The 23,171-nt window shown below is 45.8% G+C and overlaps 1 protein-coding gene across 7 annotated transcripts in view; it reads left to right on the plus strand.

Annotated features, from left to right (window-relative positions):
• KLHL3 (kelch like family member 3) overlaps positions 1–23,171 on the plus strand; it is a 109,477-nt gene that overhangs the window by 80,359 nt on the left and 5,947 nt on the right. For all 7 annotated transcript variants that reach the window (XM_085236407.1, XM_085236404.1, XM_085236406.1 and 4 more), the window contains 8 exons: positions 358–464; positions 4,331–4,452; positions 11,316–11,478; positions 14,446–14,555; positions 17,736–17,852; positions 18,818–18,967; positions 21,710–21,827; positions 22,479–22,676. In XM_085236407.1, coding sequence (XP_085092533.1) covers positions 358–464; positions 4,331–4,452; positions 11,316–11,478; positions 14,446–14,555; positions 17,736–17,852; positions 18,818–18,967; positions 21,710–21,827; positions 22,479–22,676 — 1,085 coding nt within the window. The remainder of the gene's footprint in view (positions 1–357; positions 465–4,330; positions 4,453–11,315; positions 11,479–14,445; positions 14,556–17,735; positions 17,853–18,817; positions 18,968–21,709; positions 21,828–22,478; positions 22,677–23,171) is intronic.

Raw genomic sequence — 23,171 nt, forward strand, 5'->3', positions numbered from 1 at the left:
ATCCTCAAAGGATATACGTGGAGCTGCTAGGAAAGGTCACTGATTAATGAAGTGGCTTTTCCAAAGCCATACAGTGATTCAGTAGGGAGCATAGAAGTTATTTGGTTTTGTTTGGAACCCCTTGTTTTATTCCTGTGACTCTTAATCCCAGCTAAGTCACAGGATAGGGAAGTTCTCAGGCTCAAGGGTAAGCTGCAGGCCTGACTGCTGCTCCCCAAAGGCTCAGGTCCCTTGTCCCTAGCAGTTGGACTTCTGGTTGCTTCTTCAGGCATAAAACATACTTGTTGTGTTGTTGTCTTTTTTTTTTTTTCCTTACCAGTTCTGAAACAATCTTTGTCTTTTCTGGTGTTTTTCCAGCAAGCGACTCCTCTGTGATGTAGTGATTGTGGCAGAAACTGTGGAGATGGAAGCCCACCGCGTGGTCCTGGCAGCCTGCAGCCCTTATTTTTGTGCAATGTTTACAGGTACTCTGCAGCAGACCCTTCTCTGGGGCATGGTAAATGGGCTTGGGGGTGGCATAAGGCTATGGGGAGCATGCAGGATATCTCTCACAGGAAGGTTACTTTGAGGTTGGCTTGCCGTGGGTGGTTTTTTATTCCTCAACAAATACTTGGGTCATGAAACCACACATTGTTAACATCAGGCACGCGTGCTGTGCCCTGTTGTTCACATCAAAGAAGCTGCTGGCGTTGAAGTTGTAGTTTTGTGGCCCAGCCTTCAGATGCTTATTCGTGGTCACGGATGTTTAATCTCACATGGCACTTGTTGCTGCTGCCCGAAATAACACTGTGGTTCCCTGGATCCCACTGTGCATTAGTAGCTCTGTTTGTTTTTTTGTTTTTTTTTTGCAGGGTGCATTGTTATGGTCCAGTGTGTTTTGGTAATGGCAGATGCAACCTCAATGTGAAGGGAAGGAGGGGACAGAATTCTGGCCATGATCCCTATAGCACATGGCTGTCAGTGGATGGGATAGCAGGAAGAGCTGTGTTGGTCCCAAGTGTCCCAATTAGTGTGGTTGGGAGCACCTTAGCTTCCTTTCCTTTTCCTTGTAATCCTTTCTAGGATAGGAACTGACATAACCAAATACAAGGAAAATGTATGCTGCAGAGAATGGTTGCCACGGTCCCAGAGCTTCAGCACTTTGGGGGGTTTGTCTGTGCTTTTGTGTTCCTTGGTCTGTGGCCCTTGAAGAGGAGAGAGCCTTTTTCAAAGAGGTCCAAGAGGATCAGTTTTGTGGGTGCTTCTTGCTTTTACAGACCTCGGGGATAGGCTTGGTTTTATTTGCCATACTAGAAGCAAAATGCAGCATTTCTCAGGAAAAAGCCTCTCATTTGTGCATCTTCTCTTCTGTAATGGAGGGGGGAAGAAGTTAAAGTGTGAACCAATGTCTGAATGTTAGACAAGATGTGAGGTTTGTCACGTGGCATTATCTGTGTGGGAGTGAAGGTAAACAGCCCTGCTGTTCTGCAGGGAGCCTTGGCACTGGGCGCTTCGGGGAGGGAGTGTTTGTGATGCTGGTTCCTGACAAGAGGGTTTTAAAGTAAAAATCAAAATCCCTGGAGAACCCTCTGATTCTTAGAGGTCACCTGAGCAGGAATGCAGTGGTGAAGGGCAGGGTTGGGGCTGCTCATGTTTCCACGCAGGAATTCTCCAGAAGTGTAATCCCTCATGCAGCAAGTTAACCAGTAATCAGGCCCTGCAGTCACGCGGCTGCTCAGTGTGCCCTGGGCTGGGCGGCAGCCATGGGGCCCCAACACGTCCCTGCAGGCAGTGGATTGGGCAAGAACCAGTTGTCCATTAGGTTCTGGTCCCAAATCTCTATGGACTGGATCTTCTTGCAAAGCTGTGTTGGTTCAGTTTCCAAAGGGCAAGTATTTAAAATCTCAGCCTGGCTACTTGTTGGGATTTTTCTGCTTTGTATTGCACATCAGCAATGTGACTTGGCAGCTGCATCACTGTGTGTGCATGCATGTGGATGCAGGGCTGAGAGCAGCTTGGGCACACAGAGTCCCTGCTGGAAGAAACACTTCTTGGGGAATAGGATGGATCCTCTGGTCAGGATGAAGCGTTGAGCAATGGGAACCGAACCAGGATCCACAGCTCAACCCCACTGTCTGATGTTGACTGCAGGTGTGTCCCTTCCTGTAAGTTGACCTGATCTTGGACTTGTGGATGGCCTTCTGATGACCTTGAGATCATTCCTTTGCCATCTAGTGACTTCTGGTTAGGCATGTCTCTTGCCGATAGCCTTGAGAAGTCCTGCAATAAACAGGCACTTGTTCCACTTGCATCCTCCACTGCTTGAAGGACAGGCAGGACCTCACACTTCCTATTCTTTACTGGTTTTCTAGAGTGTTTCAGATGCGTGGTCCTTGTTGGCACCATGACTGAGGATGACTGGTGACAATAACTTCAATCGATATGGGGAGAAAAACCAAACAGTAATCATCTCAAGTAGGACAGCAGATACTGTGGAGGTGCTGCTGGGGCTGTTACTATGAGAAGCGTGGGGAGATTTCAGCATTGCTGTGGGAGGAGGCATCAACGCAGCAACCACTGAATGGCTTGGGTTGGGAGGGATCTTCAAATTCCTCTAGCTCCAAGAACTTAGGGGGTGAGGTTTTGGACTTACTTTTTTCATTAGGGCATGTGGCTGGAGGGCTCGGGTCCCAGTCCCACTGCCCCTGCCCTGGAGCACAGTGTGACTCCCTTGTGGCTGTGGGATGTTAGCAGAGCAGAGCCAGTGGGAGACATTAGCATACAGGACTGACAGCTTGCTGGTGGGTGTAGAAGCCCACACAGCCTTTATTTTTGTTGGCTGTGTCACGTGAGCGCACAAAGACAGCCGATGTTATCAGATCAATCCCTCTGGGCTATTTCTGCATTGATCCTGAAGTGTCCCAGCCCTTCCCCTGCCCCCTGGTCCCAGTGGGCACTTTCAGTGCAGCTCTGCTTTGCCCCTATCTGTGGGATTTTGTCTGGGTCCTTCCAGGCAGCTCTGGCTCCGTGTGGGCTGAGCTGAGCCACCTCTCCTCTGGTGACAGATATATGTGTGTGTGTATATACATATATTTATCTTTTTATTTTATTTTATTTTTTGCAGGATGGGGAGAAGTTTTAGGACTGAGCAGTTTATTTCACCAATTAAAAAAACCCAACTTGTGTCCCTTTGTATACTTGTATTCATGTGCTTCTCTTATTAAAACAGTTACTATTGAATTTTAAAAATTGAAGTTGGAGCAAATATTATTTCAGCCTGTGTTTCCCTTGGGATGTTTTTGGCCCTTCTCATGCTTATGGTCTGACTCAACTCCTGTTATCTGCCTCCTTATTGGTGTAAGTGAAGCACCAAAGGCTTACTGTCCAGGACCTGGGCTTTGCTCAGCCTCAGACCCCTGTTAGCACTCTGCTCCAAGCTGTGTGCTGTGCACTCAGTGTGCCTGGACACGTCTTGTCTCTGTATGGAGCTGTAGGCTGTAATTACTTCTCACTTAGGCTGCAAAAACTATTTTTCCTCTTAATCCCACAGCAGTACTGAGTCACCAGATTTCTTAGCGTAGTGATTATTCATGCTCTGGTTTAAGAATTAACATTTTTTCAAACTCTGTTTTGCTTAGATTTAGTTTTTCATTTATCGTTTCCTTTCTGCTTTGGAGCTTGCTCTTTCTGTTCTGTGTTTCCTGGAGATCCTGCTGGTTAAGCCTGGGCTGGGCAATGTCACCCTGTGATGAAGGCTGGAAGGACCTCAGGGGGTCCCCTCTCCTTCCTACAGCACACTTTGTGCACACTGGATGTACACTTGTTTCTTTCAGCAGGTTTCAGGTTATTTCTCAAGAAGGAGGGTAACACTACCTTGCCTTTGTTTTGTGCAGCATGCCACAGAGCACCTGAACATAGATGCTGTAGCTGACTCATCCACCCTTATATATGTATTTATAATAAATACTTGAATAAAGTGAGCCCTGCTAAAGCTTGTCCAAATTCTCTTTGATCCTATCTCTGTGATGAGACACAGCAGAGGGCCGTGTTGCTTTTTCAGTCCCCATACATGTTTAAATACAGCTGAATTTGGCAGGTTGTTTTCCTGCAAAAAATCAACCTCATTGTTCTTATTGGTGAGTTTTATGTTATATAGTGTCTGCTAACACTGAGATGCTCTTTAGGTGGCATTAAGAGGCTTCTGAAAATCTCAGTATTCATCTTCAGATGGTCAGGAACAGTGTCAGGGCAGTCATTAGGTAGCAGCAGGACATGCTGGAGGTGTGGGGAACAATGGCCTGAAAAGAGCTCCTGCACAGCAAACTGACTGTCCTTTTAAAATACATTTCAGGAGACATGTCTGAAAGCAAAGCCAAGAAGATTGAGATAAAAGACGTGGATGGGCAGACACTGAGGAAGCTGATTGATTACATCTACACGGCTGAGATAGAGGTCACGGAAGAGAACGTGCAGGTGAGTCTGCTTCAGCCACTGCCCTGGAAATCCAAGTCAGAAGCTGGCACCTCAAAGGCCCTGAAGGGATGAGAGATCTCTTCAGGCTGCGGAAAGCAAAAGGTTGAACTTGAAAAAAGAGCACTTTCCAGCCTTGTTTAGTCTTGAAGCACTTTGCTGCTTTGCCTGTGCTTAAGTCTTATTGCATTTAGCTTTTGTATTGAGCTCTTGTAATGAGCTTAGGCATTTGCCTTCCAAGAAGCTGTGCTGACTTGTGGGTCAGTCTGTCGAAGGTCAAAATACACTCAAACAAGCAGAGAGTCAAATGTGGCTTAAGGTCATGGCAGAGGAATCTGGCTGTTAGTTTTTAAGTTCTTCTGGGGAGTTTAAATAGTTTGGCAGAGCTTTGAGTGAATATATTGTTAAAATGAGGGCATTCTTCCCTTCTTTGTGTGCATTCTGTCTTGCAGCTCTTTGAGGCAAATATTAGTCTGGAGGTGGAAGGAGTAATTGAAAGGCAGACTACAGACAAAGCAGGATGCTGAGGAAGAGTGTTTTGTTGTCTGTGTCACATGGCTGAGGCTACTGGTAAAGCTTTTTCTTTGTGCTAGTATTTATGAGAAGAAAAGGGCTGTGCATTTAGCTGCTGATGTCTGGAAGGGATGCTGGGAGCTTGTTGCTTGTTCCTCATTTTTGTTTGCAAGTGACAGTTGGAGCCTGGTGTCTTCCTGCCTGTGAATTGGGCATTGGATGGGGTATCAGCAGTCGGTGTCACTGGAGAGAGAGAGAGAAGAGAAATGCCACGCTTCTATTGACCTAATGAAGATAGTAAAGCTAGACTAGTTAGAAACCCATTACTGCTTGAACTCAAGTTATTGCTGTGACTGGGACATGCTCGTCTGCTCCAATCCCTTGTGGATGGCTCAGGCCCTTGGTGTGCTGTAGCACATGGCTCTTCCTTTGTGAATCTTCCAGGTGCTGTTAGTGCAAAGAAGTTGATGCTCAAACCCATTGCAGATCCCCTCCTTCATTGCAGCGTGTAGTCAAGCTTGTAGGGATCTGAGATATCACATAACTTCAGTAATTTATAGTGGGAAAGCAAGGTGAAGCTCCTTGGACCTCTGGTGTCCTCCATTGCTGGAGGAAAAATAGCATTTATGCACCATCAAGCTGGCATCTTCCTGGGGGAAACGTGAAGCCTTACATCCATGTGCTTTCTGAAGCATCTGCTTTCCTTCCATTCTGCTGGTTGGTAGGTGGTCACAGAATCACAAAATGGCCAGGGTTGGAAGGGACCTCAAGGATCATGAATCTCCAACCCCCCTACCACATGCAGGGCCACCAGCCTCCACTTTCAATACTAGACCAGGCTGCCCAAAGAGTCCAGGAGCACCCCTGAGCACATGGAAGGGCTGAGCTCAGGCTGCTGTCAGGTGTGCTGGAGCCATTCAGGCTGCTGAATGGAGCTCACTGGAAGTTACCACGTATGCTCCAGCTTTTCTCCATGAGAGCATCACAGTGCTCACGTGCAGCTGCACCTGGCACAAGCAGTGTGGCTGCTGGGGGAGGCTGTGGTGCCAGCTCTGTCCTGCTCTGTGCTGACAGGAGAGACCTGCCTCAGAAGCCCAGATGTTGTGTTTTCTGATCAAACGGAAAGCTCAAAAACTTTCTTCAGTAAAGCCAAACGATATCCTGCCTTGCAGTGGTCTGGGGATTACAAGGAGTTGAAGTAAGAGCCATGCATGTCTTCATATTCTGGCTCACACCTCTTGGATAGTAAGATCAAAAATATATTTGGTGAATACTAATCTTTAGGCGTAGAGGTTTTTTTCCTATAATAAAGCAGGTTTTTTTCCTCCATGATTTATTTAAATAGCCACCTTGTGAGCAACTCTGTAGGCTGGATGTAAATTAATTCATGAAGGCTAAGAAATGAAGCTGATCTAGGGCAAGATTAACGGACTAGTCTAAGTTTTATTATGTGTTAAAAATGTCTGTGCTTAAAATGTTTTATGGGATTTAATATCATTTTGTGAAGAAGCCCATCAAAATTTTAAAGAGAAATTTCCATCCTGCCTGTGGGTATTTTATTGCTGAGCAGAATGCTGTAAGTGGGTTAATGTCCACCTGTGGCCATAGAAGGGTCAGCAGAAAAGAATTTTCTGTTGTTCCTTGGAAAGGTTCACAGCAATGAAGGCAAACCAACAAGAAGAAACTGGAAGAAGCGAGTCCTGGATAAATGTGCCACTTAACTTCATTTTAGAAATGACAAGAGAAAAGAAATTGCTAAATGGCATGAAATAAGCAGATACAGCCAGTGTACCCAACACGTGAGTAAATGGAAAGGCCTTGTAAGTGAGCAAAAGAAAACTAGAGCAGAGTCGAAAGGAGAAAAGCCAAGTAGTGAGGGTATGGTGGGAGCAATGGCAGGAGTGCTCCCATGTGTGCTGCTCTGATGTGAAGCAGTGCCCAGCTGTCGCAGCAGCATGCCTTCATGTCAGTGCTTTGTTGTTTCTTTTCTAATAGAAGCCTGTCTTTCCTTTTGCTGCTGTAGGCCTAAGGGGGTGTCCAGGAAGTGAGGCTGTTTGCCTGAGCGCGTATTTGTGTAGCTGTTTGACATTTTGTTTCACAAAGTTTTAGGTTTTTTTCTGTGGCTTTTGTTTTGTTTTTGTACACACATCCTTCCTTGTTTTCCAAGGGGCCAGTGTGATCAGTTCCAGTCGTCTCTGTAGTAAATTGCCCCTCAAGGGTCTGTCCAAGTGTGCAGGTAAAGCGCCCGTATTGTAGCAAATGCTCTTTTTGGGGTATCATAGAATCAAAGAATGGCTTGGGTTGGAAAGAATCTCAAAGGTCATTAGTTTCAAGCCCCTTGTTGTGAGCTGGGCTGCCAACCACTATATCAGACTGCTCAGGAGCCCATCAAGCCTGGCCTTGGGTGCCTCCGGGATGGGGCATCCATCCATAACCTCTCTGGGCAGCTTGTGCTAGTGCCTCACCACCCTCTGAGTGAAGAATTTCTTCCTAACATCTAACCTAAACCTCCCCTCTTTTATTTTAAAACACAGGTGAGAGCCAGCCTGACCAGCTCAGCTCTTCTTTATGTATTGGAAACTCATTTTCAGAGAGGTTTTACAGTCAGCAGTGGGATGGCTCAGGGATCACAGACAATAGAAGGGTTTCTGTACTGGGTGTTTTGTCTCAGAACACATCTGGGATTTAAACTCTCACTTGTTTGGAAGGTGTGGAGCAGAGGAGGAATTTGTCTTCACTGGAATCGTGCTGTAGTCTGAGGAAAATCCATCCAGGAATTTCTCTTCCTTTTCTGTTGTACCCCGCATCGAGGTTAGATGGAAATACACCTGTATCATATGTATGACACATACTGTTCATTTGAATGTGGAGCATGATAAATTTGTTTGGGGAAAAAAAAGCTGTGCTGTGCAGTTTCTGCAGAAGTGAGGAAAACTGATAGGAGTGAATTAGGGAAGTTCACTGATGTTCACTGAAGCCCTGGTTGGGCTGCAGATGTCCAGGAGAGTTATAGATGGTGAATTCAGTCTCTCTTTAGCATGTCATACCCGTTCTTACCAATGACACTTAATTACTAGCAGGCAGCCTGAGAATTACCCTCCCAATTAAGAAAGTCGTTACCATTAGGTTTGTAACAATTCCTTGGGAAAAGTCCTGATTAACCTGGTTTCACAATTAAATCTTTACTGATGAAGCACAGGGTACCGTATGCATGGTGTGTCCTTGTCTGCTACCGCAGTCTGAGGCATGGCTCAGATGGAAAGGAAAATGAAGAGATGTCTGGAAATCGGTTTACTGGGGGAAATAGATGTTGAAACTGTCAGCTTTGCAGACACAGCTATCATAATAAAAAATGACTTGAGAAAAGAGGAATAAGGCTTTGCTGGAATCAATAGCACTTCCTATTCAGAAGCGTGCTTCTGCACCTCAGGTTTACCAAAGGACTTAAAGACTTCAAAAGAAAGGAAGGAGAGTGTCTGAGGCAGATGCAGTTTCAGTACAGGCGCAGTACAGGGGTGCTAAGTGGGTCATTTCATCTCCCTTCCTTCTGCCTGCTTCAAAAGCGACAGTAGGTTCAAGCTGAGGGTAAGGCAGAGAGCTCAGCTTTAGGAAATGCAATGAACTGGGACTGTTTTCTCTCTGCTGCAAATGCTCCGTGCTTGGCATCGCTCTCCTGGAGCGTTGCAGTCCTTCAGCTGCAGGCTGAGCTCTGCTGGCCTGCTGTGCTTCCTATGCCTTCGGGAAGTCTTCTAGGTTGGATTGTGCGTGTGGCACTGGGGCTGTGCTGGAGCCTGGCAGGTGTTCCTCTGCTTCCTTATCTCACTTCTTACTGAGAAACGGCTCAGCTGTTCTCTGTGAAGTCGGAGAAGGTAGATCAGAAGGGAAGCTGCTAGCTCCTCCCTGTTTTCTCTCTTACCTTTATATCCCTTCTTATGCCTGTTCCTGGAGGTTTGTGGCTTCCTGATCCCACACGTGTGCTGCTTTGGCTGTTTCACCCACGTGAAGCATTTCAGCAGAAGCACTGTTGTTCATGCTCAGCCCTATGTGGTAGCAACCAGGGAGTGGTAAAGGCTCATTGCCTTCCGTACACTGAAAAGCCACATGACACTAATGTCATTTTATTCCCACGTTCCATGTGCAGTGGAGAGTTATATGATGAAAACTGAGTGGTGAACCTGCCCTGCAGATGCAAAATCTGCTTGTTTCTCTGCTCATGAGTTCCTCTTTGAGCTGTCTCCCTGTTTGGACAGATGTGCGATCCCAGCTGTGGCTCTGGATGTGCTGCTGAGGATTACAGCCAGTACCTTTCCTGGCTTCCAATTTGACTATATTGTCAAAGCAGCTTAAAAGATTTAATATCTCCCTTGCCTTGGGGAAGTGCTCTCTCCTCTCTCTGCAGAGGGGAAATGTTGTGGGTTGCCTCTTTGCTGAGGTTACCTGCAAGCTAACTTCAGGCTCTGAAGTCCAGCATTAATGCCCTGAACGTTGAAAGAACCTTACAGCAACACAGATCACTTTTGGCTGAAAGATGTTTCTAGTTTGGAGACATCAAAGGTTTATGAAAGTATTTAATGGCACAGTGTTCTGTAAAATGTGAGGCTGGTACGGAGTCTGCAGAGAGCACAGCTAGAGAAATAGGTTGTTATTGCTGTTCAGTGCCATAGATGAGGTTCTGGACATAATTTATTTAGCAAAGAAATCAGTCTCAGTAGTACAACACATAATTTAGGTACAGTTACAAAAGACAATTGCATTTGGTAAGGAGGTTGAATAATATTTGCTCCAAATTGCTTGCAGTGGTTGGTGTTCAAATACTAGGAGCCGAGTTCAGACCCAAGTGAGTAACTTGGCTGGGTGTTAATGAGGCTGGAGTTGGGTCCTGCTGTATGATTAGGCAGGGCATTTCCTCCTGTTATTTCTAAAGGAAACAGACATTGTGCTAGCGGATATCCTTTGCTTGCTTTTTGCCTTCCCTGGTAAAAAAAAAAAAACAAAACAAGTAGAGTGGTGAGATGTTAGCTGGGAAATAAGAAAGAGAAAATCCTCTCATCTGTTGATAAGCTATTTTTATCCTACTTTTAAAGGGTTATATGATAATGCTCATTTTGCAATAAGTGCAGTGGTGTGAGGTTCCTTCCCTGCTGCCAACCCAGCCAGCCTGAAGCTGCAGTAGGAGAGCTGGGATGTCCAAAGAGCTCTAGACATGAGTATCAATGATGAGCATCCTCTCTCCTGAAGGCAGTACCCCCAAACACTTGAGCTCTACAGCCCACCTGTATTTGCATACTTAATGGACAAGGTGTGTGTGGAGGAAGCTTTCGTCGTGGGTGGTTTGTAGGCAGGTCAGGCACTCACATTTCTGCTGATAGGAGATGGTTCAGCCAGATAGAAAGTTGCTCACAGCTAGGTTCCAAAACCACAAGAGCTTTGCTATCTTGATTTAATCAAAACCACAAACTAATCTCCTCCTGGCATCAAGAGGCTTGGGCCAAAATGGGCTCCCAGGTTAATTGTTTTCTTTTTCTGTTTACTGTTGCCTGTTGGAGTGGCTGGTGGCAGCACTCAGATAACACAGAGCTGGGCTGGAATGTGCCAGGAGCTTAAAAAACACCTGGGGCAAGCTATGAGTGTCCTGCCATGATGGGAAATGGGAGTATGGGGGGAGGTGAGGGCTTCTTCCCTTCTCTGGCGTTGAGATCCAGGGAGGTGAATGTTGCTGACCTACTTTTTTTGTTTAGCAGCTATTTGATGCAGAGGGTTTTCATGGTGGTTGTTTTTGTTTTCCGGAAATCTGTGCTCAGATGGTGTGCACAGATGCCCAATTTGAAGGCCATGTGCAAAGCAGAGCTGCGGAAGAGCTGGGATAAGAAGTGTCCACAGCTGCTGTAAGACGTAGGAGAGGAAGTAGCTGATGTCACGGGCTGGAAGATCCTGACCCACGTTGTTCTCTACTTCCTATCCTTGCTCACTGACATCCAAGATGGTCTTTGCAGCGGATGTTGCATTCTTGATCCAGTTTTGTCTTCTGTTTCTGCCTTTGATTTTGTAGGTACGAAGCAGTACCACATTTGCAGATGAGCAGCGCTGAAGTGTCCACAGCATTTTGTGGGGGGTGAGATGGGGCTGGGCTGTTGATTTGAATGGCTGACCACGTTTTTCCTGAGAGCTCTGCTGTCACCAAAACCTGCTCAAGCTTGCTGCAATCCCTCTTTCTAGTGTGGGGCAGTTTGGGCACCCTGCAGCATCCACAGTGATGCCTCTCTGCCTGGAGAAGGAATTGCATATAACTTTTGCAAGTTGGGTATCAATTTTTCTCTGTTGCTAACTCCAGTTTTCCTTTCTTCTTGTTCCAGGTATTGCTGCCAGCTGCTAGTTTATTGCAGCTGATGGATGTTAGAAAAAACTGCTGTGACTTTCTTCAGTCCCAGCTGCATCCCACGAACTGCCTTGGAATTCGAGCCTTTGCAGATGTGCACGCATGTACTGAGCTGCTGCAGCAGGCAAATGCCTACGCAGGTGAGCAGAAGGTCATTCCTTTGTCAAGTTAAACCTGCTTGCAGGCACAGCAACTTGTAGCTTGAGCAATATGTTCATATTGGTCTCATCATGCTTCTAGAATCAGACCAGCAAAGGAAATTGTTTATTGTGTTATTGATTTTTTTTGACTCCTTGTGATACTGCAAATCATGAAACGTAGTTTGGTGGCAGGGAAACAAGGAGGCAAAATAAAAACAAACAAAAAACCCAACAAATGAAACTCCAAACTCTGTATCCCAGCCCACAGAGTAGTTCCTTGTTATGTTCTTATTTAGTTCTCTGGCTTCCTGCTGAACAGCAGAGTTGATGTCCTTTGATGTCCTGTTACCCTCTCAAAGGGCATGCTGCCTCCTGAGTGCAGCAAGCTGTGGTTGGGGGATTTGTGCGTTCTGTGAAAATTTGTCAGCAGGCAAAATTAAATCTTGTGGGTGGGAATGGGAACACTCATCTGAAGCAAACTCTTGTGCAACTTGAGCCTCTGGTCTGCAGAGCGATGGCAGCTTATGCCATGGGTAGATGAACTCTTGTTTCTTTAATTCCTTGTTAGTGGGTGTTTGGTTGCAGTAAGTAGGTGCAGGCAGTGGCTTTCAGTGTTCCTCCTCTACACTGTAAATGTGAATTTGTTTCAAGCAGGCACGTGCTTTTAGCTCCTCTGCACTTTCCAGTCTCCTCTGGGAGAGTTGCCCTTGAATTTTGCTTGGGATTTCTCTGCTCAGTTTGTTTTTCTGCTTTTCTGTCTATTTACATAGGCAAAAATACACCTGCTTTCTCCTAGAGCACCTGCTCTGTCCTGCAACGTTTTCCTTGGTGTGGTTTTTATCCTTAATTGGGCCATAAGTAGGCTCAGTGGAATAAAAACATGCTCACTGAGTCCTCCTCTATTCTCCTGCAAATAAAAGTAAAGTCTTTTCAGCTGCTCTGGCTGTATTATCCCTTAGAGGAAAAGGTACCCTGGAAGGAATGGTTAATTGTGTAAAGGCTTGCTTGTAGTATCTCATTATCCTTGCTTCCAGGCCCTGTTTAATCTTTAATTCAACAAGCAGTGCATTCACTGTATATTTATTTGGTTGTTTGGCAATTAGAAAGTCTGCTTTGTTGTTTTATTGGCCTTCATAAGTTCCAGTTAGTACAGTAGCCCATGTAATGTTAATGGAACTCCATTAATAAAAATGTCATTAAAATTCTTTTTGCTGTGTTGTTTATGCAATGGCCTTAATCCAAGGCAGAAGTCTCCAGGCTCAAGAGTCAGTGTGTTTGTGAACTCAGTCACTTGGGCAGTGCTTGGTTCTGGCCAAGGGAGAACTTCAGTAGGCAGAGGAGCTGCCTTGGTGGAAGCAGGCACAAGTTACTTTATTAAAATCAGTTAAATATTTTTTCTCACTTCCAACATATAACAGAGATCAAATATCTTTCTGCTTCCAGATGCCAATCCAGAATGAATAGGAGATTGTGTCCAGAAGTCAGGGTGCACACAGATCACTGTGTCAGGAGCATTTCCTGTTTTTCAAGCATTTAGGACCAGGAGAGATCTGTAGATCTTGTATGTGATCTCCAGCATAACACAGAATATTAAGCTTCATCCAGATGCCGGTATTTTTGGTCAGAACCTTTGGCTTAGCTGTTGGGCTTTAGTGCCCATTGGGTTAACTGGAGTCTGTGGCTGGAGAAACCAAATGTCTGCTGCAGCACCAGCATTGGGGAAGGCATTGTTTGGGTGAGTTCTGCAAGGAGGTTCCCTCTGGAAGTTGTGCCCACTCGTGTCCCTGTAGAGCTGCTTTTTGGCAGGCAAAGCTCTTTACAGAGGTGAAAAGAAGAGGCAGATCCCGCTGCAAATGGAGCTCTTTGGGTATATGAGTGTGAGCTGCTCCAAGCTCAAGATTTGTGTTTCAATCAGAGGTAAATGGGATGTGGCAAATGGCAAGATTAAATTGGTGTAAATTGTAAGAAATTATAGGAAAACTAAAACTGCCTGCAAGTGGCTGATGGCCATTTTGACCTAGAAATTCTTTCCTAGAAAATGCCTTTTGGTTAGATGTAAAGCGTGACAGATTTGATGATCCCTTTTGGATCTGTACTGCAAACTGAATTCTTCCAGTTTAGCATTACAGGCAGAGATGTGAATTGCTGTGTTTTAAGTGGCTCCCAGAGTTACAGCATGGAGGGATTTGGAGGCATAAAGGAAGAAGAAACTTGTGCAGTTGCAGTCTAAGTGGAAGGAGGCAAAACTGCCCAGGAAGGTGGGTGATGAGGGTTTGGAGGAGGATGGTGAAGTTCATGCATGTCCAGAAAAAATTAGAAGGAGAGAAGGAGATCTGATGCCATTTGTGTGTAGGGGGTGAGGTTCCACTCTTGCCCATCTGTCTGTGTGCCCCTTTGCACACACAGGTGGAGCTGGATGCTCTGGGTCCCCTAACTGTTTGCTGCTGACCTGTATCCACCAAACTGGCAGTACTTGGCTGATACATATTAAAAGTGGGCTTTGCTTTGAATACCTACATATGTCAGGGACCCTTTCTGGAGTCCCTCATCCAAGTGTTGGGCAGGTTTGATTCTGTCTAGCTTGTTGAAATGGGTAAGAATTGACTCTCAGGGTAGCTGGGTTGTTTACTTTTCTTAAGGAAGATACTGACAGTTATCTCAGTTGTTACCAGTACTCAAATTTGCCCCTGGAAGGAACTTTGTGGCTTTGCAGAACATTAAGTTCTACTTTATGATTTATTGTTATTTGTGAAAGAGTCTCGTGGGGCTTGTGTTACTTTAAACAGCATCACATTTCTCAACCTCCTCTGCAACTGTTTTCTTTTCCTTGTGCCACCATTCAGATGCAGTGTGTGGTTTGTCTTGGTTGCTCAGAGCTGTAATAATAGCGGTTCTCTGAATGCTGCAGTCCTTCCATTGACCGAAATCATTATAATTTTCTGTTCCCCTTTTTCATCTGTTGAACAGAGCAGCACTTTCCCGAAGTGATGCTAGGAGAAGAATTTCTTAGCCTTAGTCTGGACCAGGTTTGCAGTTTAATATCAAGTGACAAGCTCACAGTCTCCTCTGAAGAAAAGGTACAGTAAATTGTATAGCAACGTTTAAGAGTGTTGGAATGTGTCTCGATTTTACATTGGAAACTGTTCTCACATTATGCTCTTTAGGGGCCATTTTCCACCAGAGCTCATGAAAGGAAAATTAAAAATAGTGCGAATCCTTAAACCACATTAAAATGACCTTCACTTGGTTGTTCTTTATAGAAGGTAATGATTCTCTGATCCATATCTCTTCCAAAAGCCCTGGGGGACAGAACTGAATTCCAACCTCTCATCTGCTGTTGGTGCAAAGCTCATATTACCTGTTGTAAAACCTCAAAAATAGGTGAATTGCAGTAGGCCAGGGAGGAATGTTGCCTTCTGTTGCACTTTGAACAGAACAAGGAAAAGAAGCCCACAGCCAAAAAGGACAAAAAGTTTTCCTGGTTCGTCAGCTCTTTTAATGGAAGAGAGAAATAAACCGCTTGTGGCTGATGTTTTGTGGTCAAAATGTTGAACTTATCTCGTGCAGTCTGCAGTGCTGGATAGGAGTGGGGGCAGTGGGTAATGGCAGCTGGTGAGTCTCCCTGGCTGTGTGTGCCCCAGGGACAGGAAGAGGAATGCCTGTAGGGGCTACGGGAGAGCTTGGGAGTTACCTGCCTTGGACCTTTGGACACTCTGGTGAATGCCTGTGTTTTGGTGGGGTTGGACCCCAGTGTGTTGGGCAGCCATTCTGTGCTCCAGAGTTGCACACCCATCCACCCCAGCCCATGCAGATGTGCCTGTACTTGGGCCCATATGGGCCACGAAGCTTGCCAGAAAACCTGCAGCACAGAAGGTGTAGATGCACGTAGACCTCATTGAGATCCCAGCCAGCACAGCAGGAGCACGGAGGCGTTTCAGCAGCGTGCTGCTGCTGCTCACGCAGGGCTGGAAGGGGAAAACAAACCACGTGAACTCCTGGCAGAATTGCTTTGCATGAGCCAAGCTGTCTGCAAAGAGAAGTGCACGTTTAGTAACAATTTTATTCCAGTTTTCTGCAGCATTGTTAAAAAGCTTTTTATTGGCCTTGAGCCCAGAGAAATCAAAGTGCCCACTCCCTCATCTCCACTTTATACAATCAAAACCAGTATTTCTTTACCTGGTTCTAAACGTTGAATGTGCAAATTGGTGGAAGGAAATAGAAGCGTAAGCTGCATGTTCAAAACAGCATGCTAATAACAGGAGATAAGCAGGGAACAGGATTTGAACATAAATGTGAAATGTGTGCTGGAGTCCAGAGAAGTGCTGAAAATTGAGTGCAGATGAGCATGCTGCTGCTTTGGATTAGCTTCAGTATGATGGATGAGCATGTGGACAAGCAGTTTTCCTATCTGCTGATGTCAGTGATGTATCTGTACCTGTACATGCATATACATCCATGTGTAGGTATGTAATTATTTTTCAGCAGCAAAATACAGTAAGTACCTCAATTGTTTGAGGGCTAAGTTGTCCCAACCAGAATTCATGAGATGTCTTCATGCTCCTGTATTTGCTGTGTCCCCCGCATTTGCCAAAGCATCCTCACCTCTCTGTGTCACAGCCGAGCCCTGGCAGAGCCAGAATGCAGCATGGGGTAGGGAGAGCATTGCTGTTACAGTGCTTCAGGTCCACGTATGTGTTCTCTCCTTCCTCTGCCATCCCTCAACTGATACTAATTGGCTTGATAGATTGTATTCCTTTACTCTTGGCACACTTGCATCCCTTGGCTATCACGACTACAAAAAGTTATTTGCAGCAGGGGAGTTTTGGTATGTGCCTACCTCTGTGTTGTTACCAGCACTGAGGTGGTTAATTCCTCATACACTCCTGCTGCTTTACCTTCCTTTCAGAATGTTTTGCCGTTGTGGTCCTCTGTACCTGGATTAATTGCTCCACTGCCCTGTTGGGCTGGTGCAGAATAGGTTAATGCCAGCATGTTTGTGGGCTAAACATTGCTTTCTGCTTCTTCCATGCTCATTTGCAATTAAAAATCTCGTAACAACCTAGTTTCCATTTTAAATGCCTTGTAGCCAAAGTGAAATTGTTTGTTTGTTTGTTTATTTGCATTTGAAAACACTTGAAGCTTCTGCAGTATTTTCCTCTGCTGTTCGCTGGGGTTTGATTACCGGGCTCCCTGTTGCTTGCTGAAATCCTATTGCAGCTTCCTGAATTCCAAGCAGTTCAGCAAGAGCATTTGTTGGCATAGGAAATGAGGCTCTTGCTTTACTGCTCACTTTGTTTTTTTTTAAGCGCATAGTTCAGCAAAGAGAAGGAAGCCCCTCTGCTCTGCCTCTCCTCTGTGAGTGTCTGTCAGGGCCTCCTGCGATGCACTTGCTGCAACAACTGAGCCAGGTGGTGCCCTCCGTTCCTGTTGCCAAGTTACTGACCTTGTTCCCAAAACAAATGGTTCCCTGGGGAGGGATGGAAGGAAAAGTCTCTTTGCAGATTGCCCCTACCATGGGGAGACCCTGGCAGGCAGGCAGGCACTGGGTGAGGGCAGCTGTGCAGGGGGATGCTGCCAGGACCTCACCAGTAAGCAGAGTGGGATCGCAGCTCTAATTTTTCATTAGATGCAAGCTGAGTGTCAGGCTGTCATTTGGACACTGGGATTCTCCACTGCGGAGATCAATATCCTGCTGTGTTACAGCTGAGACTGCACTCCTTGTTGTCCTGCCTGCCCTTGTTTCCCTGTGCCTGCCTTATCTGGGTATTTTTAGATCTGTCCTATGGGTTTCTCATTTTGGGGGACGTGGTGTGTCGATTAAGCAGAGAGGTGAGCACAGTGACTTGCTGCTCGAGCTGGCTCCTCCAGGAGGGCTATTCGTTATCGGTGGTAATCGCTGTGGCTGATTTCATGAATAATGTCCAGTGCAAATGTCAAAAGGCCAATTAAGTTTCCTGGCTGCCTTCCAGGAGCTCTGTGCAAGAAGAGGTGTATGATTGTCCTGGACACATGCTCGGCTCAGTGAGCGGTACAGCACAGCGAGATGGGAGGTGCTCATTAACCTGCATGCTTAGCTCACCTCTTGGCTACCGAGGTGATAATGCTAGCTACAAGCTGCCCCCGCTTCTTCATCTGTTTGTATGGTAGAGATCTTGCATCTCCTTCAACATTGCAAAACGCAGTGCTTCTGATGTGGGTGAGGTGACTGCAGGCTTGTTTGTTCTCTTCTCTACATTCATTGTGTTTTATCTGCGTAGGTCTTTGAAGCAGTTATTTCTTGGATAAATTACGAGAAGGAGTCTCGCTTAGAGCACATGGCTAAACTGATGGAGCATGTTCGCCTCCCTCTTTTGCCCAGAGATTATCTTGTACAGGTCAGTCTGCAAATAAGTAATTAATATTGCACTTAAGCTTCTTAATCAGTGGCTTGGCTGTTTGCTTCTGAGATGGCTAATTTGGCATGAAGCAGAGTCTGTCAACAGAGGAATAAAAGGGAAAAGTGGGTGGACTCTGAAATGTGTGTGTGTTTGTGTTCATGCATGCAGAAACCCTGTAAAATGTGACCTGTGCTCTGCCCAGCAGTGCTAGGAGCTGAGCTCCTGCCAGTCTTGGTGGAAGCATTTAGAAGTAAATATCTTGGGATTTTTTGCCCTGAAAACACTCAGGTAGTGCTTGTACAAGACTGCATGGTTTTCTCTATAATGTATGTGTGATAATTTTGGCTTAAGAAGAGTCCTGTGCAGGAGCAGGCTCTGTGGAGGTGGGTTTGTGTGATGGTAGGGGAGATGTGCTCTTAGTCTGACTTAGTGATTGTTCTTGACAGCATAATTCCTGGGATCTGGGCCTTGATAATGAGATGAGAAGGGTTGGTATGTGGGCTTTTAGACTGCTCTGCTTTCATCTTCTGTCTAAAAAGTCAACGCAACAGAAATAAAATTGATATACAGAAGATGAATGCATGTCTTTTTTCTTCCTTTTTAACTGTATCCTCTGATGCAGGAACAGATATGGCCTTTTCTTAAAAATTATGACTCAAAAAGAGGAATTACTCATTTTATATGCAGACTCCTGCTGAATTCTCCTCTGTTGAGATATTAGGTGGCTGACAGAGGGTGATAAAATAGAGGGAGAGCTGCTGCTCTTTAATGATTCTGGAAGAAAGGGAGCTTGGATGTGAATGCATTTGTTTCTTTGGAAAGGGCTGGAATTCTCTATCTGTCTTCTGCACTTTTTGCGTCGGTACTTTGGAAGAGAAATTCTGGTTTCTGTGTGCTCCTTGTGACCTGTGCCACCAAGTGCTTCACTTTAAATGACCTTTCATATGTATGCATGCTCTCAGACAGTTGAAGAAGAAGCTTTAATCAAGAATAACAACACATGTAAAGACTTTCTTATCGAGGCCATGAAGTATCATTTGCTTCCTCTGGATCAAAGGCAATTGATCAAGAATCCCAGAACAAAGCCAAGGACTCCCGTCAGCCTGCCAAAGGTAAGCCAAGTTCCTTTCCAAACAGGGGAGGGAAGATGTCACTGTGTCACCTCACACAATGTTACTGGTGGCATTTTCTGTCTTTTGAAAGGAGCTTATGTGCTTTTACAATGCTTTCTAACTCTGAGTTGTTTGCATTTCAATCGCTCTGAGCCCATTAGAGGAAGTCCCTGATCAGGATGCGAGCTCCGTGTTGTGGCCAATCCTCAGTGCTTGTGTTGGGTGAGCAGAGCAGGGGAGGGACTGCTTGGGGAATGTGCCATGTCATCATATAACTGGTGCTGCTGGAGACCAGGGGTTAGTTCAGGCAAAATGTTACCATCTGATTCTGAGCAGAACTGCAGACACGAGCTGAAATCAGCTGGGGTCAGGTGTTACTGCAGTCAGTGAAGACATCAGGAGTTTACATCAGCCTGTGAAAGAAGAGCAGAAGTCACTGCTGCAGAAGGAGAGTGTCTGTCACCTGTGTGGAAGTGGATATAGGCTGCAAACAGTTCGCAGTACTTCTGAGCTGCTTTCCTGCCTCTTCTGGCACTGCATATGCCCACTGTGGGTATGTGATGAAGTTCAGTAAACCAAGGCAAATTCTCAGTATCGTCCCTTGTCTCTCGAGGGACAACGCTCTGCTCTTAAAACATTTTCTCAGCCGTGAGTGGTCTGGGGGGAGTGGCTGTGTCCCCGGAGCTGTGGCCTGAGTGTCACTGACCATGGGCTGCAGGCAGCTGCTGGGAGCTGGATGTGGCACAGCACTGGAGCCTTGCTGAGGAACATTGTCTCTGCTGCCTGTTGTTTTTCTGTCTCTGCAATCAGAAGGCAGGAAAGCAGGAACCAGCGGCACCCAGACGTGTGAGCAGGAAGTCTGAAGCAAATTCCAATAAACTCGGGGCAGCTACTGAATAAATAATCCTCATTACTCCCTGTGTTTATCCTGGAGGCATGAGATGCTTTCAGCTCCACTTTGTTAGTGAGGAGAAAATGACAACAGAAGCTGTTTGACCCATGCTCCAGAGATAAATGCAGTTGGTCATTGTGCCTTTGAAGTTGGTAGTGAGCATTTCAGCGACTGTAAGATGCCAAAAGCACAGTGTATTATTTTTCTAAGTACAAATGGTAGGGAGTCTGGTTTGTGGGTGGATATGAAATCTCTATTATTCACGTGTTCACATTCTGGAAGGTCTCAAGAAATCGCGGATCTGCAGAGCACGTCAGTACGTTGTCTGCTCCTCCTGCAGGCACTGAAGGGCTGTGGGTAGAAGCTTTGGGGTCATGAAGGGCTGTGTGACCCTTGTGCAAGGATTAAAGTTAGTGAGTCAGTGACTGAAGAGATTCTCAGCATCTACTAATAACATGACCTACGAGTACCAACGCAGATCTTCTGTGGGGCTGATAACTCTTTTTTTTGTTGTTGTTGTTGTTCTTTTTTTTTTAACTATAAAGAAATGGGAGAAGGTGATGCTCTCCTAGCAATCCGGTTACCAGGAAACTTTCATCTCATCTGCTGGTCCTGCTGTGAAATCTCTTAAGTCTATAATCATGTGAGGCTCTGCAGCTTTCCATGAGAGCCTGCTGCACACTTAGTGGTCAGACTGCTAATTTAGGCTGATTTTACCTCCTAAGGTCACATTGTCTTTCTAGAGCAGTTCACTGTTTTTATACTCTTGAAATAATTTAGAGCATTGTCTAGTCCTGGACTTCTGTGGCAACTGTGACAGGAGTTGAGCTCATTATCTCATGACCTCAAGTGGTGTCTCATCCCCTCAGCTGCCCACAGGTGCCTTGTAGAGGCTGATGCCAGTATCATCTTCCCTTTAACTACATTTGAAGCCCCCTTATCTCACTCACTGCTCAGGTGGCCTTGTAAAAATCAGATTGTCGTAGTGTTTGCTCCTGTGGTAACAGGAACAAATCCTCCCTTTTGATAGCGGTGGAGGGACAGAAGGAAGTGTGTTCAGACCAAAGTGCAGGTAGTGCTGTTTGTAAATGCCAGAGGTTCGGATGCTGCCTGTGCACGTGGCTATGGGCTGCCCTCCAGAGCTGAGGGCTGGCAGCAGGCAGGGCAGGTTTGTGAAGGACTGCACTGCATGTGGTCACAGCAGAGCATTTCTCGGGTTCCTGAGATTCACTGTTGAGTAGCTTCACATAGATCTTCCCTATCTGTGTGGAATTTAAGGTTTAATTACTAGACTTGCATCAAACACATGTAGCAGCCAGAGGCTTTAATGAAGCTGACAACCTACTTCCTTCTGCAGTCCAGCAGCACTGGGTCTTAAGTCCTGCTTTCCCCAAGTGACATCTTCCCTGCAGGTGACAATACAGCTGGCAGGTTTAATTTGTTAAGTGGCATTGATTATTTTTAGCACCATCATGGAGGTAATGATTGAACACTGGGCTGGCTGGGGAAATTACTCCGGGATCATCTTCGCTTAAAAATTCTTTGGCCACAAGCCTTGCACACACCCTGCTGGAAACTAATTCTGTGTTTCATGGGGAAAAGGGCAGGTTGCCTGCTTGGGAGACAGTGAGGAAGGGTTAATGGGGGTTGTGTGTGTTAGTGTGCGTTAAAATGGAGATCGAGTTTTTCTTTTGAAGGATTGACTGAAGTAACTCTGCAGAGGCTTCCGGTGGGCTTGCAGCTTTTGGCTGGCAGCTGCTATAGGCTGGGGTGGGCTATTGGATTCTGTTCAGAGAGCAGTTGCCCAGGCTGATGTCTGAGGTGGCCCAGCTCTCATTTTCCCTTTCCAGGTGATGATTGTGGTCGGCGGGCAAGCACCCAAAGCCATCCGCAGTGTGGAGTGCTATGACTTTGAGGAGGAGCGGTGGGATCAGGTTGCTGAGCTTCCCTCCCGGAGATGCAGAGCAGGTAATGGGAAAGCTTGCTGCAGCTTTCTTTGTGTCCAGCTCTTCAGAGCCAGATGAATGTGTCCTCAGTCATCACTTCAGCCTTCCTCTGTGCTTCCATCCTCAAACAGCTTTCTTTTTGCCATTCCTTTTCCTCTTTTCCTGGATGAATGCCCTTTGTGTTCAGGTGGATACCCTGCACACTGCAGGGCTTGCTTTCTGCCTGTCTGCCCCTCATAATTTCTATCCCCATAAACATCCAGTTCTCTGTGGTTTCCTAGTGAAAAATCAGAGGAGCTCAGTAGAGCCCTCTCAGTCTATTAAGGGTCAGTAGAGAGGGGGTCTGAAAGCTGGGAGCATTCTCCTGAAGATATGATGTAGATGTGAATGTGGATCACCATTTGGCGTCCTCCGTGACTCCAGAAAATGTTTCATTCAGATTTGAATCCATCTGTGCCTTATGTTGCCGTGTGTTTATGTGCATTTCACCATCCTTACAACACGTATATTTTATCATACTTGGCTCCACTGCTCTTAGCCTGCAGAAAACGCTCAAGACTTGCCCACATTCTGCTCTTCCCTGCTGCCTTAAGCACCCTGGCAGCCACCTGATAATACTTGGTTCTTCCGCTGTTTGTAAAACCTCCATAAAATGTCTCTCCTCCTTTATCAGGTGTCGTGTTTATGGCTGGCAATGTTTATGCTGTCGGAGGCTTTAATGGATCCCTAAGGGTACGCACTGTTGATGTGTACGATGGCGTGAAGGACCAGTGGACATCCATAGCCAGCATGCAGGAAAGAAGAAGCACTTTGGGTGCAGCTGTGCTCAATGATCTCCTGTATGCAGTGGGCGGTTTTGATGGCAGTACTGGTAGGTGACCGAACAAAAGCCTGACCTAAAGCAGTGTTTTCAGAGATCCCAGCAGAGATTGCAGAGCTTTAGTGAGGTTCCAGAGCAATTCTTCTATAATTTTGTAGAGAATTTGCCAGAGTCTGGGTGGCTGCTCTGTGTGCAGTACCAAACACGTGCACGTTCTGACCCTTCAGTAATTGCAGAGTATCTCACCCAGTTTCTTTTTCTTTAGTGAAATGATTTTTTCAGTCTCGTTCTCTATATGAACATGCTGATTCTGACTAAAAAGGGATTTTTCCTGATTTTAGTTGAAATTTGCATAGCAACATGAATGAAATGTGAACAGAGCATTTTATGGGGTACGCTTGTCTGGGAGTTATGTTGATATAACTGTTTAGCTTCACATCTCTGCTGTAGCTATTTCAGCTGGTGATGAGTACAGTACAGAATGCTCTGGGGTAATTTTTAATCCTTTGCATAGAGATTTTATAATGCTTGAAAGAATGTGAACCT

The sequence above is a fragment of the Meleagris gallopavo genome, chromosome 15 (assembly GCF_905368555.1).
Source record: "Meleagris gallopavo chromosome 15, MGAL_WU_HG_1.1, whole genome shotgun sequence".
NCBI classification, from domain to species: domain Eukaryota; kingdom Metazoa; phylum Chordata; class Aves; order Galliformes; family Phasianidae; genus Meleagris; species Meleagris gallopavo.